The sequence below is a fragment of the Manis javanica genome, chromosome 6, assembly GCF_040802235.1.
Source record: "Manis javanica isolate MJ-LG chromosome 6, MJ_LKY, whole genome shotgun sequence".
Classification (NCBI taxonomy): Eukaryota; Metazoa; Chordata; class Mammalia; order Pholidota; family Manidae; genus Manis; species Manis javanica.
The window spans coordinates 44,835,857-44,855,806 of record NC_133161.1 but is presented as its reverse complement, the minus strand read 5'-3'; the positions used below and the strand labels follow the sequence as shown (position 1 = coordinate 44,855,806).

Sequence of the window (19,950 nt, the reverse complement as noted above, 5' to 3'; positions counted from 1 at the left end):
GCTGGTAAATGCACGGTGTGAGACTGAATGAGTGTAACGCATAATAAAATTCTAACTCTTGTCCCCTATCCCTCCTCCTAAGGCTACCATTTTTCCTACTGTGTTTGTGCATGTGTGTATGCATTTTGCTTCCATTCCAACCCTGACATTCCTGATTCTGGGACTCTAGAAGTCATTGCCCTATTAGTGGGCAGCCCTTCCCCTCTTCCCTGCCTGTCAGATGTTCCCTCCCTGCAACTGGGTCAATGTTTGCCCCAGGATGTCCCCAGGGCCAGAGCTTGACAGCCCTCAAACATCACATTCCTGTTGCTGTATCAGGCTCAGTCCATTTCCTGTGCCGGAGCTGGTGGCCACACACTTAGCTTTCCCACACTGATCTGTAGTTCCTCACTAACGACCCTGCCTGGTCAGCTAGGAGAGTGCTGCCCGCTGCTCCCTGGAGAGGAGCAGTTACAGGCACCACCATGCCTGGGGTCTGCCAACTCTCTCTCGTAAGGCTGGGTACGGAAGGACATGCTGGGGAGCAGGGGCATGTGTAATATGTGTGTGTTCAGTGTGTGTGCAAGGTGTATGTGTGTGAGGTGTGCATTATGTCTGCATAGCATGTGTGGTTGCGTGTGTGAGTGGTGTGTGTGTGTGTGTGTCAGGGGTGGTTCAGGGAATCCTCTGCCTGGACTCAGGCACTGTGAGGCTGTCCTTGAATCAGATGCTGTGGTTTGGGGCTGTGGCTGAGCCTCCTTGCTGAGCAAAGCACTGGGGCCCAGGTTGCTATGCTCAGAACTAATTTGTGCTATTTGCACCCGGGCAAAATGGGCAAGCAGATAGGAAGTGGTTTTCGAGTCACTCCCAGGCCTAGTCTCCTCCTCTAACTGCATTGGTCTGATAAGCTGGCACAGCTAGGGATGTTCATTCTCTTGAAGGGGCCGATTGGGTGGATTTCACTCAGTTCAAACCCACAACACACCCTAGAGATGCCTATTTGGTACAGAGCTGCTGCTGTTGCTGGTGGGTAGTCAGGGAGGATGGAGAAGAGGCCGCTGCGCTGAGACCTCACACGATGGGCCAAGGAAAGCTGAGACGCGGCCCTGAGGGGTTACACACTAAGGCTGGGTGATAAGCTCTCAAGGCCAGCAGATTGCAAACATTCAGTGTTCAGGGCTCTGGGTTGCTGATTCTTGGCTCTGTGTCCAAGTTACTTTGCTTCTCTGAGCCTTGCTCTCCTCATCTTTAAAATGGGGATAATACAAACCCTGTAGGGTTTTGGTGTGCATTAAACAAATTACTGTATGTCAAGAGCTTGGCATGTGTTGAATGGTAGCCCTTGCCAAGGACTTTAGGAGGGGTCTAGTTAGGGAGCTCAGATTTGAAGGAGTTCATGTGCTGCTGTGGGGAGCTCAAGCCCTTCTCCTCCAGGAAAGCTTCCTAGAAACCCCATCCTCCTTCCCTTGCTCTCCAGCTAGTGTGGACCACCCCCCACACCCCGCCCCAACCTCAGCACCCCTCCAGTGGACACTGGGCTCCTGAGGACACAGCCCGTACCGCCTCACTGGTCTCACCCCTCAGCAGCACTGCAAGAGCGCTGGGTGAGGAAACTGAAGGCCCCATGGAGGACTGGGCATTGCGGGCAGAGCCCAAAGGGACAGATGGACTTGGTCTGAGGTAGGGTGATGGGTAAGAAGAGCAGAAAGGGATCCTAGGGACAGGAGCTAAGCAAGCAAAGCCTCAGAGGCAGGAAAGCACAGGGCCTGCTCAGATAGCAGGGAGCCTCAGATTTAGGGATACCAGTAAGAGGGTCCCACAGGGAGGAGACAAGTAGGAAGGACAGGTGCTTTAATGTGAAGTCAGCACTTGCTACATGCCCAGTCAGAGCTCCCTACCTCTATTTCTGGGAGTTCAGGTTCTGGGCTTTTCCTGCTTGTCAGATTTCTCTCTCTGAGTTTTCACTTTGAGGCCAGCCTGGGTCCTGGTTCCAGCCTCTGTGTGCCTGGAATTGGAAGCCCTCACCTTAGAAGAGGGCAGGGGAGGAGGCAGCAAGTCAGAGCCAAGAGGCCAGCGGCTCTTCCTCTGCCTTGGGGCCTGTCCAGGTGGAACTGTGCCCAAGGGCCAGCCAGGTCTCAAAGGTGCCATTTCCCTGGAGCCAGGGGGTCTGACCTCGCTGAGTGCTCCCTCGTGGCCTGGCAACAAAGCTTCCTCTAAATTTAGCCCTTGGTCTAAGCCTTGGAGATTTACGAGACCACAGTTCCTGTGGCTGGGCTGCCATCACCGGAGGGAATGGGATGAGCACCCTTTCTGTCCAAGGTCAGAGAGGACGCCTCTGGGAGGGAGAGGATTCCTTCACACTGTTGTCTTTCATTCACTTGTTTCACTGGGCCTGAGCAAGAGCTAGAGGAGGAAAAATTCAGGCCCCGCCCTGGGGGAAGGAAGAGGGGGAGAAGGGAGACAGGGAAGGATGGGGAGGAGGAAGAGGAGGAGGAGACAGAGTTTGGGTCCTGAGCAGGCACAGAGGAGGCAGTACCAGAGCTGAGGCTGGTGGAGGCAGAGGGTGGAGGATTGGATGTCAGATGAGGGAAGTAGGTGATGGTTTTCTGGAGCGTCTGGGAGCAGATTCCTGGGGGTGGGGGGACTTTAGAAATTTGGTTCTAACTTATCAGGACCCCGAATGAGGGTCCCAAGAGCTGGCAGGCCCTCCCATCTCTGAGGTTCCAGCACATTCCTCTTCCTAAGATGCCCCTCTCTCCCATGCAGTCCTAATATAGCCACCAACTTGCCTGGAGAAATGGTTCTCTCTCACCTCTGAAAGCCTGTGGCTCTTCTGTCTCTCTCCCCTTACCTGCGCCAAGCCCTGGGCCCTGTACCTAGGTTTCCAGGGGTAAGAGGATGGGAGAAGGGGGCCAGGGAGGGAGAGAGGAAGGGAAGTACCATGGCCCAGTAAAGGGAGAGGGAGCTGGTCAGCAGGAGATCCTGACACAGATCACTAGGCCTAAAATTACCTACCTAATTAACAACTCATGTAACATCCAGTTTGCCTAAAAGTCACCCCTTTCTGATTTGTTTCAGCATCTGAGCGTCCTAATTTAATTTTTGTAAAGGAAAGGGAGGGAATCTGCAGTCAGGCTGCCTGATTTGTATGCTTGCCCTGCCACTATCAGATGAGTGACCTTGGGCACCTGAGCTTGTCTTAGTTTCCTCACCGGTGAAATGGGGATAAGGATGGTCTTATCTGCTAGGGTCATTGTGAAGCTTTAAATAGGTCATGCATATCAGTGCTCAGAACAGTGCCAGACCTGGTAAGCCCTATGCAGATGATAAATAGAACAAACAATATAAGCTTATTGAATTATTTGTCCGTCCCTCTGGCAGATTTGAAGTGACATCTTAAAAAAATTAGAATCTTGAATGAGGTGACTTTAGGCAAACTGGCAGAGAAGTCCTGATAATGGTTAGAAATAGATAAAGTAGAAAATAACAGCTAAGAGGATACAGTAATTTGTTAAGTGTTATGAATTTGAGAGTTACTGGGAACACAAATTAAGTAGGCAGTGCCCTCAGACAAATCGGTTATTTAAAAATACTTAAACATCAACAAAGCAGCAGAAACAGACTACATTAGCTGATCAGGTTAGAAAACACTCAGAAAGTAATTGCATTTGGGGGAAAAGTTATTTGATAAATTAATGTCTGGCAAGTGGCCCTTGAGCCCTTGCCCCTGCCCTGCAGACCCTGGGTTTGTGTGGGAGTGTGTGTGCAGCGCCCTGGCCTTGGTCTTGGGGATGCCTGTGGTTAGGGAGGGTTCAGGCTTCAGGATGTAGGGACTTCTCTTTGCTGAGCCTTCACAGGAGAGATGGCCCAGAAGCCAGGGCCCAGGGCACGAGGCCTCAGGTGAGCTGTCCCTAAGACCCTCTCAGGGGATGCATATCAGTGCTCAGGCTGCCCAGAGGTCCAAGGGGCTGGACCCGGCCAAGAGGGGCTGGTATACTACCGGGGTCTCATGGAGGGGAGGCAACTAGATCAAAAGGTTGGAACTGAGGGTTTTGAAACCCAGCAGCCATATTATTCAACCTCACCAACCTCCGTTTCAGTCTGGAAATAACTGTCACACCTTCCTGGTGTTCTAGGAAAGCACTAATCCACGGTGCCTGGTGCACAAGATAGGCTTCCTGATTACAATGCTGCCTCCTGAGGCAGTTCCCAGAAGCCTCAGAGGGCAGCCGGGCAGCACAGGGGAAAAGCTGGACTCGTCCAGGCTCGAGTGGTGTGGGTGGGACCAGGGCTAGAACTTTCACAGTGCAAACCGGGTCAGGCCCCTCCCCTACTTAGTGGCTCTCTGGGCCTTGCAATGGAAATCAGATCCCACCAGGAGCTACCGTGCAGCCTCACACCAGCTCTTCTCGGGGTTGGGGCTCAGGGCATTCCCCTTCTTGCTCTCCCTTCAGCCTTCTAGAACTGTCTCATCTCCACCCTGTTATCCTGTCCAGACATCTCCCCTACCCTTGTCAGAAGCTCTCCACACCTTTTTCTTAGTTCCAGCAACTGAGAGTTTGTAAATACACGCTTAATTCTTTGCCATTATTTTTTCCAGGCCAGTGTCTTCTTCTAGGCTATCTACACCATAGGGCGGAAGCCATGGGCTGGTATTTCCATCCTTGTGTCCTCACCATGTGTGGCCCTCCTTAAATACTGGTTGAATACATAAGAGGCTGGAAGCCAGGCCCCTCCTGGGTTGCCTTTCATCCCCACCCCACCCCTGGCTCTGGGTCTCATACTGTCTTTTTATTGTAAGCAAAAAAATTCTCAGAATAGTTGGACAAGGACCCAGAAATGAATTGTTACCACAAAGGCCCAGAGCAAGGAAGCCTTTTGGGCCAGAGAGACCACCAAGGCTTAGTTCCTCTTTAGCTGGTTCCATGCCAGTCTCAGGCTGAGGTCTTCCAGGGAGCTCGGGGCAGGGCCAGGGCTGACTCTGAGGGGAGTGCAGACTGTTGCCTCTGAGTTTCTGGGTTCTGATGTCCCAGAACCTGGGATACCCTCCAAGAGACCCCTCCACGTGACCTGGCTGACACTGTGGAGTGTGAGAGGGAGGGGTGTGCCAATGAACCCCCACCACTTCCACCCATCCCCAACACAGCCTGCAATGCCATTAAAAGGGCTCGACAGGTCAGGGGTCTGTCTGTCCACTGGGGCACTGAGTCCATGCTGCATGGTGTCCACCCCTTGCCATCCCCGTGCCTCCCACAAGAACTCCTTGGAGGGCAGGGCCCCTGGTATCATCCTGCTTTATCTATAGTGCCTGCACAAAACTATAGTTGAATTTACTGAGCACTTACTCAGTGCCAGGCAGGGGGCTAAGAGCATCACTTTTATTAGTTCAATTATTACTTATGACAACTGTGTTCTATAAGCACCGATGTCATCCTCATTTTACAAATGAGCAAACCGAAGTTCAGAAATTCTGAGTAACCTAAGGTCACACACTAAGCAGCAGAGCAGGGAGTTTAATCAGGCCTATCTGCAGAGCCACTGCGCCAGTCAGTGGGTGCTTGCTACCTTTCTGTTGAATGAATGAATCCTCTGTGTATATACAGCAATATTGATGCCCAGGAAACGGTTCCCAAGGCTGGTCTTTCCCAGAACAGGAAAGGACCAGGCTTCCTGATTTCAGCCTCACTCTGTCACCTGCACTGTGCGGCTGCCGGGCCCCTCTTGGCCCTCTGAATCCTTTTAATGTCATGGCTCCTTATGAGATATGGCTGAGAACAGGTCATCCTCCCTCTCTGAGCCTCAGTTTCTCCATCTGTAAAATGGGGAGAAATATTCCTCCATATCTGTTCTGGGACTCACTCCCTCCAACCTCACCCCATCTTGCTCAGCTCTTTCTGTGTAGCCCCCCTTCTTTCCTCCACCCCAGCTACTACCTGAAGACCCCAACTCTGGCCAAAGGGCATAGGGGAGGGGCTGGGGGAAGGCACCCACAGCTCTGAGAAACCCAGCATCTGAGGAATGCGTCCCAGTAGTGCCTCTGCCCAGTCGCTCATTTGAAAAGGGGAGGGCTGGGGGTCCAGGCTAGCTGGTTCCAGGCACTGGGAGGAGGGTGGGAACAAGGCTGCAGGAGACAGGGGCAGCTCTCTGGTGGTCTGTTGGGGGAAAGGGCCAGAACTGGGGTGGGGGAGAAAGGAACTGGTGGCTCCTGCACAGGAGATGGACGGGAGACAGAACAGATTGGGGATAGGGGATTTCCGGACCCGAGGAAGGGCATTTCCTGGGCACGAGGGCGTCACCCAGAAGGAGCTGCTCTGTCCCAACCTAGCTGGTGTTAGTTCATCTCCCCTCCATCTGCTCACCTCATCCAGGCAGCGGATCTCCACCCCTTCATCTGACACAGGGATTCCCCAGCCCCACCCTGGCCAAGCCCTGAGACCTCCTCCACCCACTCAACCCAACTGGACCGAGCACTGAGGCTCTCCCCCACCCGCCAAGTCAGAAACCATGGAGCTGCCGGCTCCTGGGCGCCCCACCCTGAGAACCGACTCCCACTCTCCGGACTTACTTTGAGCAGCTGCGGGAGGAGGCAGAGCAGCCAGAAGAGCGGGTGTGGGGCGTGCGGGAGGCGCGGGGGTACCGCGGGACGTCCCATGGCCGCGGTGGCCGGGCACCGGAGCGCACCTCCGCAGCGCGGCGGTCCCGCCCCGCCTGCCCCTCCTCCAGCCGGAGCCCAGCCGTCCCCCTCCCTCCCCTCCGCCGGTGGCCAAGGTAGGGCCCCGGACAGGGGGTGCTCTCCCCCTCATCCCCAGGCGCCGGTGACACCGCCCGCAGCCCGCCCCGCTCCAGGTTATTTATAGCGGATGCTGGGAAGCCTCTTCTGCCCCAGCAGCCCCCAGGCAAACTCCCTCCAACCTACTTAGAGGGGGTTAATGTCATATCTAGCCCTACACCTTTGCCTGGGTTGGAGCTACCCACTTGGGGCACGGAGGAAATGTGAAAGCGAGGAGAGAGCCTCCAGTAGGCTGGGTGAGTTTCATGGTTTATTCTAATGATCTGGTGAGCTTTTACCAGGCGCCAGGACCTATAGGGGCAATTTAAGTTTGAATGTGGAGACTGGATTAAATAATAGTACTGTACCTGTCCTGTATTTGCCAGTTTTGTTAACTGCACTGTGTTGTGGGTAGGTAGGAGAATGTTCTTGTTCTAGCAAGTACACAGCAGGGAGGTCCACACTAAATGGGCTTCGTGTTTCTAACATTTTCAAGTGGTTCAGAAATAAATACAGGTACACAGAACAATAAAGCAAATGGGGCAAAATGTCAATAATCAGTAAATGTGGATGATGGGTATATGGCTATGCTTTGGATCATTCTTCCAACTTTTTTTATTTGAAGTAAAATGCTAAAAAATATATTTTAAAAATCAGACAACAAGGAGAACAAATGCAGCAAAATCAGGCCCCGCCCAGAGATTCTGATTACATAGGGTGGGGCGGGGCCCAGGCTTTGGTGCATTTGGATGACTTGCGCAGGAACCCTAGGGCTGGGCCAGCAGTGCAGGCTTTGGATGGGGACTGGTCCACCCTGGGGCGGGGTCAGGGCTCAGGGGCCACTAAAGCAGCCTCTAGAACTGTGCAAACAAGCTGGCCCTGGTGTCCGGAGTTTAAAAGCTTAAGCAGCAGTTTCAGCCCCCTTAGGATCTGAAGAGAAAGCATCTGAGGAATGCGATTAGTGGGCACTGTGCTTTTCCCATAGGTGCAGCCTTGGGGGTGCAGACAAGGTGAGGGTAGGCCCTGGAGAGCTCAGCCTGTTCAAGAAACTCAGACAACCTGTGTTCACTTTGAGCTCTCTGCCTGGGATGCTTTTCTGACCCTTAGGTCCCCTTCCCCTCCACCTCTTCCTCCAGGTAGTCTTTCCTGACTGCACCGGCTCCCATGTCACACCCTCCCCAGAAATCTCACAGGCCTGAATCTGAACCCATGACTCTTCCTCCGTGTGGACTCTAACTGCCCCTTGGATGAGAGAGATGGATGAGGACAGGGTGTGTGGGGTGTTGGGGAGAGGCACTTCCTGAGGGCAGAACTTCCCCTTTCACACCCGCTGCCCTTTTTGTTTCTTTCTGCCTCCCTCCTCTGTTGCACTGAGCCTAGCTGCAAGGGAATCTTTACGGGAAAAGCTGAGGAGGAGTTGACACAGTCTCCCTGATTTAAACAGCTGGAGATGGGGAGACCTTTACTCCAGATGAAGGAGTCAGTATGAGCAGAAGCAAGGGGTTATGCAAGTACAGGCTGGTCCGACAGGTGGTCTTGCTGGAGTGAGGACAGGGTAGGGGCAGGGAGTACAGGACAGGCTGGAAGGAAGCTAGGTCCACTCTAGTTCTAGAAGGGTCTGTAGTGCAGGCAAATAGGTGCTGTTCGACCTGATTCCTCCCTGGCAGGGCATTCTTATGCTTCCTGATAGATCCCTCCCCCAACCTGGAATGCTCTTAGGAGAACTGCTTATACACAGACTGGTTAAAAACAAACAACAATAAGAACTCATACAAAGCCCTTGAGTGTCTGGGATGTCCTCTGCACAGCCCTTTTCAACTTCCCGAGGCTGCTGGTGGTAGAAGAAAGCTTGCCTACTGTGATCTGGGCAGGCTCATACAAAATTGTCACTTAGAAGCTTGGTGTTCCTAAGGGCAGACTCCAAGGGCTAATGAGCCTTTTTCTTTTTGAAATGCCTTCAAGGTCCCTTTTGATTATGGGAGACAATTCAGGGTGGTTTAAAAGGGAAGTGAGTGGTTTGCTTTGTGAAGTAAAATGGTTAAAATTCCTAGATGTAGGTTGGCATTCAAGATAAAGGAGGGGTACAAAGGCTTGGACCTGGGTTGGGGTGGTCCCAGATTCTGGGAGAGAAAAGAGGGGACAAGGACTGTAGGGCTGGCCAGGTCCAAGGAGGAATGGGCTGAAAGGGCTTCCCTGAGGTGTGAATGAACATCAGTGAGCAGCCTTCACTATCCCTGCACCTTAGGAAAAGTCCACTGTGCTTGACAGTCTGTGTCCTGGTGCCTGGGGAATGAGGAGGAGGTATGTACCCATGTGAGGATAAAGGGCTGGAGAAGGCAGCTGCAGGCAGTGGCAGGGGTGCTGGACATTGCTTTGTCCATAATGGTCTTGTCCTTCTAAGAAAGGCTCCATCCTCCACTCCAGTGTTTGTATCATCTTTTTTTTAAATTTTTTATCTTACTTCTGTAAGAGGCCTTTTAGTTTTTTTTCCGTAATTTCATCCTCCCCCCATGAAATTTTAATACCACAGACATTCCGTATATCAGGTATGTACTCTGGTTCTTTGAAAGGCCACAAACCATTGTAATATCTAAAACAACCAACTACCTGCCAAAACTGCTTCCTGCCTCCTTGAGAGTGCATGCTCTACTCCAATCATGTGATTTGATTGGCAGTGGGCTGCTGTGAGTCTGCCCAGTGCAATCTACCAGGCTGGGTAGGTGAGAGGGCCTCACCCCACTAGCCACAGCTGGTTGGGACAGAACAGTAGATCTGAACTGGTTTAATCAGGGTCTTCCCCTGGGATTTTTTTTTTTTGGTGTCATTAATGTACAATCACATGAGCAATATTGTGGTTACTAGATTCTCCCCATTATCAAGTCCCCACCACATACTGCATTACAGTCACTGTCCATCAGTGTAGTAAGATGCTGTAGAGTCACTACTTGTCTTCTCTGTGTTGCACAGCCCTCCCTAGGTCTCCCCCCACATTATACATGCTAATCGTAATGCCCCCTTTCTTCCCCCCCCTTCCCTCCCTTCCCACCCATCCTCCCCAGTCCCTTTCCCTTTGGTAACTGTTAGTCCATTCTTGGGTTCTGTGAGTCTGCTGCTATTTTGTTCCTTCAGTTTTTGCTTTGTTCTTATACTGCACAGATGAGTGAAATCATTTGATACTTGTCTTCCTCTGCCTGGCTTATTTCACTGAGCATGATACCTTCCAGCTCCATCTATGTTTTTGCAAATGGGAGGATTTGTTTTCTTCTTATGGCTGAATAATATTCCATTGTGTATATGTACCACATCTTCTTTAACCACTCATCTACTGATGGACACTTAGGTTGCTTCCATTTCTTAGCTATTGTAAATAGTACTGCAGTAACATAGGGGTGCATCTGTCTTTGAAACTGGGCTCCTGCATTCTTAGGGTAAATTCCTAGGAGTGGAATTCCTGGGTCAAATGGTACTTATATTTTTAGTTTCTGCTTTTAGTTACTGCTTTCCGCAATGGTTGAACTAATTTACATTCCCACCAGCAGTGTAGGACAGTTCCCTTTTCCCCACATCCTCACCAACATTTGTTGTTGTTTGTCTTTTGGATGTTGGCCATCCTAACTGGTGTGAGGTGATATCTCATTGTGGTTTTAATGTGCATTTCTCTGATGATTAGCAATCTAGAGCATCTTTTCATGTGCCTGTTGGCCATCTGAATTTCTTCTTTGGAGAAGTGTCTGTTCAGATCCTCTGCCCATTTTTAAATCAGATTATTTGCTTTTTGTTTGTTGAGGTGTGTGAGCTCTTTATATATTTTGGATGTCAACCCCTTATCGGATATATAATTTATGAATATATCCTTCCATACTGTAGGATGCCTTTTTGTTCTACTGATGGTATCCTTTGCTGTACAGAAGCTTTTTAGTTTGATATAGTCCCACTTGTTCATTTTTGCTTTTGTTTCCCTTGCCTAGGGAGATATGTTCATGAAAAAGTTGCTCATGTTTATATTCAAGAAAGTTTTGCCTATGTTTTCTTCTAAGAGTTTTATGGTTTCATGACTTACATTCAGGTCTTTGATCAATTTTGAGTTTGCTTTTGTGTATGGGGTTAGACAGTAATCTAGTTTCACTCTCTTACAGGTAGCTGTCCAGTTTTGCCAACACCAGCTGTTGAAAAGACTGTCATTTCCCCATTGTATATCCATGGCTCCTTTTTTGTATATTAATTGACCATATATGCTTGGGTTAATATCTGGACTCTCTATTCTATTCCACTGGTCTGTGGGTCTGTTCTTGTGCCAGTAGCAAATTGTTTTGATTACTGTGGCTTTGTAGTAGAATTTGAAGTTGGGAAGTGAGATCCCCCCTGCGTTATTCTTCCTTCAGGGTCTTCTGTGGTTCCATATGAATTTTAGAACTATTTGTTCCAGTTCATTGAAGAATGCTGTTGGTATTTTGACAGGGATTGCATTGAATCTATAGATTGCTTTAGGCAGGATGGCCATTTTGACAATATTAATTCTTCCTACCCAAGAGCATGGGATGAATTTCCATTTATTAGTGTCCTCTTTAATTTATTTTAAGAGTGTCTTATAGTTTTCAGGGTATAGGTCTTTCATTTCCTTGGTTAGATTTATTCCTACATATTTTATGTGAATGGAATTGTTTTCCTGATTTCTCTTTCTGCTAGTTCATTGTTAGTGTTTGGGAATGCAACAGATTTCTGTGTATTAATTTTGTATCCTGCAACTTTGCTGAATTCAGATATGAATTCTAGTAGTTTTGGAGTGGGTTCTTAAGGGTTTTTTATGTACAATATCATGTCATCTGCAAACAGGGACAGTTTGACTTCTTCCTTACCTATCTGGATGCCCTTTATTTCTCTGAGTTGTCTGATTGGTGTGGCTAGGACCTCCAGTACTATGTTGAATTAAAGCAGAGAGAGTAGGCATCCTTGCCTTGTTCCTGATCTTAGAGGAAAAGCTTTCAGCTTTTCACTGTTAAGTATGATATTGGCTGTAGGTTTGTCATATATAGCCTTTATTATGTTGAGGTACTTGCCCTCTATACCCATTTTGTTAAGAGTTTTTATCATGAATGGGTGTTGAATTTTGTCAAATTCTTTTTCAGCATCTATGGAGATGATCATGTGATTTTTGTCCTTTTTATTGATATTATAGATGATGTTGATGGATTTTTGAATGTTGTACTGTCCTTGCATCCCTGGAATGAATTCCACTTGATCATAGTGTATGGTCTTCTTGATGTATTTTTGAGTTCAGTTTGCTAATATTTTCTTGAGTATTTTTGCATCTATGTTCATCAGGGATATTGGTCTATAGTTTTCTTTTTTTGTGGTGTCTTTGTTGTCTGGTTTTGGTATTAGAGTGATGCTGGCTTCATAGAATGAGTTTGAAAGTATTCCCTCCTCTTCTATTTCTTGGAAAACTTTAAGGAGAGAATGGGTATTATGTCTTCTCTAAATGTCTGATAGAATTCAGCAGTGAATCCATCTGGTAAGGTAATTTTGTTTTGGGGTAGTTTTTTTGATTACTGATTCAATTTAATTGCTGGTAAATGGTCTGTTTAGATTTTCTGTTTCTTTTGGGTCAGTCTTGGAAGGTTGTATACTTCTAGAAAGTTGTCCATTTCTTCTAGGTTATTCAGTTTGTTAGCATATAATTTCTCATAGTATTCTCTAATAATTCTTTGTATTTCTGTGGTGTCCATAATGATTTTTCTTTTCTCATTTCTGATTCTGTTTATGTGTGTAGATTCTCTTTTTTTCTTGATAAGTATGGCTAGGTATATCTATTTTGTTTATTTTCTCAAAGAACCAGCTCTTGGTTTCATTAAGTTTTTCCATTGTTTTACTCTTCTCAATTTTATTTATTTATTGTCTGATCTTTATTATGCCCCTGCTTCTACTGACTTTGGGCCTCATTTGTTCTTCTTCTTCCAGTTTCAATAAATGTGAATTTAGACTATTCATTTGGGATTGTTCTTCCTTCTTTAAATAGGCCTGGATTGGTATATACTTCCCTCTTGGAACTGCCTTCCCTGTGTCCCACAGAAGTTGGGGGATTGTGCTGTTGTTTTCATTTGTCTCCATATATTGCTTGATTTTTGTTTTAATTTGGTCATTGATCCATTGATTATTTAGGAGCATGTTGTTAAGCCTCCATGTGTTTGTGAGCGCCCCTGGGATTTTAAAACTTTGCATCAAAGAGAGAGACTATTCCTTTCTTTTGGAGAAATTGAGAGATGCCAAGGGCAGCAGCTGTATGGTGAAAGACAAGCCAAACTGAGGGAATGGCCTTCACACAGGGGAGCAGAAGAGAGAGGGAGAGAAGGTTCTGCTAGCCTTCAAAGTTGTGGTTCTCTTAAAGCCCGAAATGTGCTTTTCATCTGTCCACAGTCAGAGGCTCTTCAATTAACTTTCCCTGAGGCTTGAGCCTGTTTAAACTTTCTGTTACTCACTACCCTAGGAATTCTGGCTACCACAGAAGGGATCAGGAATTGAACAGGAGTGGAATTCAGAGGAAAAAGTGACCAGAAAAATGGAAGACACCCATCCCATGTCTGGGAACCAAGCTTGTTTTCTTAGGGAGAGCCCAGACTTTCTGTAAATCTAATGGGCTGGGGGTAGTCAGGTCATTGTATGTAGCTATGAAAATAAAGGGTGGCTTTGGAGGACTGGATTCTTAGGGAGGCTTGGGTTTTATGTATCTCTGAGCAGGGGAGGGACAAGGTTCAATCTGTATTCTAGAAGGCTTGCTTGAGCAGCAGGTGGTCTTGGATTGGACATGGCAAGTCTGGAGTTAAGGAGAGAATGGAGAGGCTGGTACAACAGCCCAGGCAAGATATAAAATGGTATACCAGTCCAGAAGGGGGTCTGAGGGAAAGGCAGGGCCTGCACCACCAAGGGGACATTAGCTAGACTCTATCTCCTCCTTTCTGGGGCCACCACAGTGATCCCACTTCTCATCTAGGGCTGAGACTGCTCAGACCACATACCGCAGCTCCCTGTCCACCTTATGCAGGCAACATCTTGTCCCCTAGCTTTATGCAGCCATCACCTTATTTTAGCCATGGTCATACCAATTTAGCTTTAGACTGCTTTTGCAATGCAATTTCAGAAAACAATTTTATGACACTGTTGAAAGAACAGGCATTGATTTTGCTCATTTTTATTTTTGTTTTTTTCCTGTGGTTCTGTGGGATATTGCTTTGATCTCTCTCTCTCTTTCTTTTCCTCCAAAATATCCTGGCTCACAGAGGCCAGGTCTAAGTATGAGTTATGATCAGCTCTGCTGTCACTTGTCTCTAAAGAAAAACAAGTCGTCATGTTTGATTAATAGGGATTAAGTGAGCTCTGGCAGAGTTTTTACCTGCTCATGAAGGAACCTTGAACTTTGTGCCTGGGGAACAGCTGTGGGGTTTGTATTTTCCAGAGGAGTTGGGGCTCCAGTGCCGAGTGGCATTCAGTGCCTGGCTCCTGTCTGTCATGTCTGTGGTTTCACAGCTGTCCTCCTCTCTCCCCCAAACCCCTGTGTAGGCTCCTCCCGGGAGCAGGTGCCATGGGCTGGGCTGGGCCAAAACCCAGGGAAGGGATCCAGAGGGCGGTGTGGGGCAGGCCCCTGCTGTGCCCTGGGGAGGTTGCCTATGGGGCCCCCTGAACACCTGCTCTAGTGCTTGTTGTGGCCGCTATGATGTCTCCCTCCAGCCCCCTTTTCTCCTCAGTTTACCTACCTGTGAAATGAAACATAACACCTACTATGGAGAGCCACTGTGAGGGTTGTGTGAGAGCAACCACTTTGTGAGAGAAAATCGTCAGGGTTATTTTGTTCCTCCCAGGTCAAAGTCAGTGAACACTGGGGGCCCCCTATGTTGGGGACCCTATGCCAGGCACAACCATGGGTGCCTTGAATGGCATAGTGCCCGTTTTAAAATTTATTTATTTATGATTTTCAATTTGAGGTGCAATTAGCATATAACTATATTGGTTTCAGGTGTACAGCATAGTTATTCAGTATTTGTACACATTGTGAAACAATCACCACAAGAAGTCTTGTTAACTTCCATCACCTTACATAGCTACAAAAACAGCTTTTTTCCATGTAATGATACCATTTAAGATCGATTCTCTTAGCAACTTTCAAACCTACAATACAGTATTGACCTTGATCACCATGCTGAATGTTACAGCCCCAGGGCTTACTTATTTTATACCTTTTGACTCCCTTTGCCCATTTCTCTCACTTCCCAACCCCTGTCCCTGGCAGCCACCACCCTTAGAACTGAGCAGGTTCTAAACAAATGTCTGTCAAGTAAACAAATGAATGGGGATGACATTGGGGCAAGGGGCTTGGAGTGGTCCAGGCAGATCAGAGGGATCTGAGAAGCCCCTGGCACAGTGGGTAGAATCTAGATGGTTCCATCCAAGTTAACCTTTCTGGGCTCCTACAGGAGCACTGGGCTGGAAGGCAGAAGATAATCCTTACTATGAATTCAAGGTGATTTATTGAGTACCTATTAAGTGCAAGGTGCAGGGAGAGAAGATGGAGCAGCTGTTCTAATGTGTTGGGGGAAGCAGACTAGTGAACAGGCAAGGACTCTAAGGACCAGTGAGTATGGGTCACCAATGCCACCCAGCCATCAGTGGCATGGAGGATGAGCTGAACTCAGCTGGGTGAGGGTGAAGGTGTGGAGGCTGGCAAGGAGAGGCATTCAAGGTGGAGAGTGGACCTTCCAGAGGTGAGCAAGAATGAGATAGACTGGGGAACATGTAGGAGTCTGTGGAGATGGAGACGATCACGGTCAGGTGGCAGGGGCACTGCTGAGGTGCCAGGGGCTGTGTGGCTGGGTAAGACAGCGACTGGCAGAATTCATTAGTGGTGGGGATGACGTGGTCACACTGGCCTTGTAGAAGCACTGGGTGGAGAAGGGCTGGGCTGGGACATGCCCAGAGGCTGTGTGGGTAAGAAGGAGATGTGGCCTGAGTTCTCATTCTGGTGCTGCTCCTCAGAGCACATTAGAGCTGGAAGGAACCTCGGCAGCCACTTAGTTCCCATTCCTATTTTACAGGCGAGAAGCTGAGGCGCAGTGAGACCTAATGCCTTGCCCCTGTGGGGGGGCCACCCTGGGACAGCCTGCTCTCCTGCCCCCTCTGCCTGCAGGGTGAGATGAACTGAGGACACATGTCCCGTCTTCCCGACCAGACTTCCTCCTCATGAGGTGACTTGAGGGTCCCTGAGAGGGCAGCAGCCTGAGACACAGGCTAATAAAAGGTTGGCAGGGCCTGGATTCAGCCTTTTGGCAAAGGTCAGGTCCCGTGGCTGGGCAGCTTGGGAGTCATTTGACTGAACCTGGGAATGTGAGTGAATGTGGGGACAAGGCCAAGGCTGGCACTGCCAGCTGGCAAGGCAGGGAGGTGGCCTTTGCTAATGGAGTCCCCTTGGGCCACGGGGGAACAAGGAGCGAGCTAGAGGAAACCAGATTTGAACCCCAGGTCTACCTGACTGCTCTCCTGGAGGCCCACAGGCCTGGGAGTCTGTCCTCTGCCTTACTCAGTTGGCCCCAAGCCTGGACTGGGAGAGAGGGGTCCAGTCCTGCTGCATGACTTAGCAGCTGACAGCCCAGGGGGAAAAGCTTCATCCTATGGGCTTCAGGCTTCCCATCTGCTGAATGGGGGCATAAGGATTATCTCTATGGCCAGGCTGCCTTACATTCCCCCTGGTCATGGAAAGGGCTGGTGAAGTTTGCATTCCCAGGGGTATGGCCTCCCTTTCAGGGTTCCCAGGTTCTGTTTTAGCCACTCCATGGTCTCCTGGGCAGACACTCTGATAACCACCCTGGCCTGGTGGTGCGTGGCAGCTCTGCTTTGCTCTCTGAGCCCCAGCCAGCCTGTCAGTGTCATGGGGTAGAATCTATTTCCTTCCACTCTGATCACCTCTTCTCCTCAGTCCTCAGCTGTTCTTGGAACAAGACAAGGCCCTGAAGAGTACAAATTAGGGGACATGGAAATTATGACAGCTAAAAACTAGCACTTCCTGATTCACCTTCCTGAGATGTACAGAAATCATCAACAGTGCTGAAGGCTAGATATAAGCCAGGAACAAGGAAACATTTAATCCAAGCTCAATGAAGGATACAGGGCCCCTCTATGCCCTCCTTTCCGGCCAACATGCCTTGGCCTACGGAGATGGCAGAAGCTGGGTCCTGACTGTGTGAGGGCTGCTTCCCCCTTGACCTCTCATCCATATCTCTTTCCCTGTGACGACAGCTGTCCTTTGAGATTTCGCTCAAGTTGGTATAAGCACGCTATCCCACGTCCCCTGGGAGGCTCAGTGACCTCTGGGCAGTTACGTATTCCAGGGAGCTCATGTTCTCATGGTCGCCTCTGCTCAGAATCCCAGCTTTGGCTGGCCTCTTGTTCCCGCTCTTGCCTTCTGTCTCTGACTTGCAAAGGCGCACGTGGATTTTCCCTCAGCCCCTGACCACGGAGTAGAGTGCAGCTGCTCCTGCCGTGTGGAAGCTCTGCACAGATGCTCCTGCCCCACGCTGGGGAGCTAAGACATGCTGCTCTGAGCCGGCCACACCTGGGTCTATGCCTCTGACCTCACTCTGCCAGGCCGCTGCCCGGCTTGCCCTTGCTTGGGGGACAGACTATGTTAAAGCCAGCACATTGCTGACTGTGCAGGTCACTGAGTGCCCTGCAGTCTGCTGGGAAAGAGGGAGGAAGAACAGTCTCCTTTCAGGGCCCCACAGCAGGGTACTCCTGGGTTTGTTAATGGGACAGCTCCTGTAATGATGATAGAGGTGGAGTCAAGACCCGTTCAAATAATGACCACTGTGGCACATTCAGGCCTCTTCTTTCCTCTGGCCTCTGGCTTGCTGTGACTCGCCCTCAAGAGTCTCAGAGCACCCCTGCCATTTCGCTTTTGCATGTGTTAGGGTTCTCCAGAGAAACGGAGACAGTAGGAGATGTATATGCACAGAGAAGTTTATTTTCAGGAATTGGCTCATGCAGTTGTGGGGCCTGGCAAGTCTGGAATCCATAGATAAGCTGGCAGGTGGGAATTTCAGGTAGGAGTTGATGTTGCAGCCTGGAGTGTGAAATCTGCAGGGCAGGCCAGGTGGGCTGGAAACTCTGGCAGGGTTTCCATGAGGGAGTCAAAGGCCAAATGCCTGCCTCTTTGGGAAAATCTGTCTTTGTTCTTAAGAACTTCAACTGATTGGATGAGGCCCACTCACACTACAGCAGGTAGTCTGCTATTCTCAAAGACACTGATGATAATGTCAGTCACATCGAAAAAATACCTCCGCAGGAACATCTTGATAGGGGTTTCACCAAGGAACTGGGCACCATAACTTAACCATGCCAATGTACAACACTGACTGTGACACAGCCTACCTGTTTATCTCATATGCCTGTGTGTGAACCCTTAGTGTGGGCTTGGTTTTGAGTTTTTCTGGGAGTCTCCTAGACCACATGTAAATATACACTGCTACCATTGTGGGTAGAGGCAAAGAAATCACACCCCAGCCAGCTTCTGCATAGTCCCACAGGCATCAGAGAGGAGAGCCAACCCTCCTGGCATTGGTGGAGGCCGTGCTGTGTAGATGGCTTTGCAGATGAGCTGCGGCTGGCATTTCACCTGCGTATCTTCCCAGCAAGCTTGCTTCTGTGGTCAGTTGGTAGGAGTTAGGTGATCCATTCGGTGGGCTCAATCCTGTGTCTGCTCTTCTCAGGGAGAATGGGAAGAGGTGAACCAGGCCAATCAGGGGGATAAGAGTTTGTTGGGGGAGAAGCAAAGGAAAAATCCAGACTGCATTCTCAGGGAAGCTGAGTCCCTTGCAATCAGGGAACCGTCCAGCCTGTAAGCTTACTGAGGAGGATTGGGAGGCTGTGGGGCTGGGATGGTCAACAAAGGGGAGGAGACAAGAGCCAAAGATGAATACAGATAGATGGTGGAGGGAAGAAGGGAAAGAAGTCATTCCTGTTGCGTTGTGTTCAGGGAAGGCTATCACACCATTCTCAGCAGGAAGCATGTTGAATGAGGAAATGAAATCCCACACTTACACCCTTGCTTTCGGCATTTCTGAATAGCGGCCTTTGTGAATTACCTGACATTGTAATAATAACAGCTGACGCCTATGTGGCCTTGTTCCCTGCTAGGCATAATTCTAATCCCTTTACATATACTATATGGACTTACATAATCTTCATAAAACCTTGCTGTTGTCTAGGTTTCAGGGTTGAAGAAACTGAAGCACAGAGAGAATTATGTAATAGGCTCAAGGTCACAGAGCCAATAAGTGGTGGACTCAAATTGAACCCAAGCTGCCTGGGTCAGGAGGCCATGATCTTAACTACTGTGCTAGGTGTCTTCTGCAGAGAGGGCCCCCTAAGGTCTACAGGTCCTTACAAATACCATTCTTGTTTTCTCAGGGTTTGCTACAAAATGAGAATATGGGCTCTCCTGTCACCTACCCACCCACCAAATTTCAGAGCTCACCTGGGAATCAACCCCCTGCCCCTGTGGCCAGTCTTGCTGTAAGGCTGTTTGTGAAGGGAGAGTCAGAATTTCACTCAAAGGCTTTTTCTTTCCTTCAGAAAGACAGGGCTCTCAAACTGAGCACTGGAGCCACTATTTGGTGATAAAAGGAGGTATTTGTGCAGAGAAGTGCATCTCCTTGCACAGTTGATGAATGTCCTCTTTGGCATGTAAATAGAATGTTGACCCAGGAAGTCCAAGTTGTCCTGCATTTCCCTTGACTTCTCAGGAAGAAGGCAAAATTGATTTGTAACATAACATAAATACCATCACAGGTGTCTCCGAATATTGATTCTGCTCAGGGTCTTACATGCACGTAGTAGGGCCTCAATAGAAACTGACTGAAGCCAGACTACCTGGTCAGAGTTGTGTCCAGTGTATTCTAGCTACATGACCTTGGGTGAGTTACTTCAGTTCTCTGGGTCACAATTTTCTTTGTAAAGTGGAGCTCAGAATAGTACCTATTAGAGTGTCTACCTCCTCAGATTGCTCTGAGATAGCAGGCTTAATCAAGGCAGAGTGGTTAGTTCACTGCACACTGGCTTAATCAAGGCAGAGTGGTTAGTTTAGCCACTGGTGTGACAGGCTTTACATGGGAAAGTAAATGAGAAATGTGGTCAGGATGGAGGAGGTCACTCTGGCCACC

The 19,950-nt window shown here is 49.0% G+C and overlaps 1 protein-coding gene and 1 long non-coding RNA gene across 5 annotated transcripts in view; one reads left to right on the top strand and one right to left on the bottom strand.

Moving 5' to 3' along the window:
• CRHR2 (corticotropin releasing hormone receptor 2) overlaps nucleotides 1-6,760 on the bottom strand; it is a 45,604-nt gene extending 38,844 nt beyond the window's left edge. Inside the window, exon 1 of one of the 3 annotated variants that reach the window (XM_037027517.2) lies at nucleotides 6,545-6,760. In XM_037027517.2, coding sequence (XP_036883412.1) covers nucleotides 6,545-6,631 — 87 coding nt within the window. In that variant the 5' untranslated portion in view covers nucleotides 6,632-6,760. The remainder of the gene's footprint in view (nucleotides 1-6,544) is intronic. The other 2 variants (XM_017670913.3, XM_017670912.3) reach the window with 2 other exon arrangements.
• Nucleotides 6,761-6,807: 47 nt separating this feature from the next.
• The window catches only part of LOC118974165 (uncharacterized), a 43,932-nt gene continuing 30,789 nt past the window's right edge, over nucleotides 6,808-19,950 (top strand). For both annotated transcript variants that reach the window (XR_012132226.1, XR_012132225.1), the window contains exons 1-2: nucleotides 6,808-7,005; nucleotides 15,832-15,981. This is a non-coding gene — a long non-coding RNA (uncharacterized lncRNA). The remainder of the gene's footprint in view (nucleotides 7,006-15,831; nucleotides 15,982-19,950) is intronic.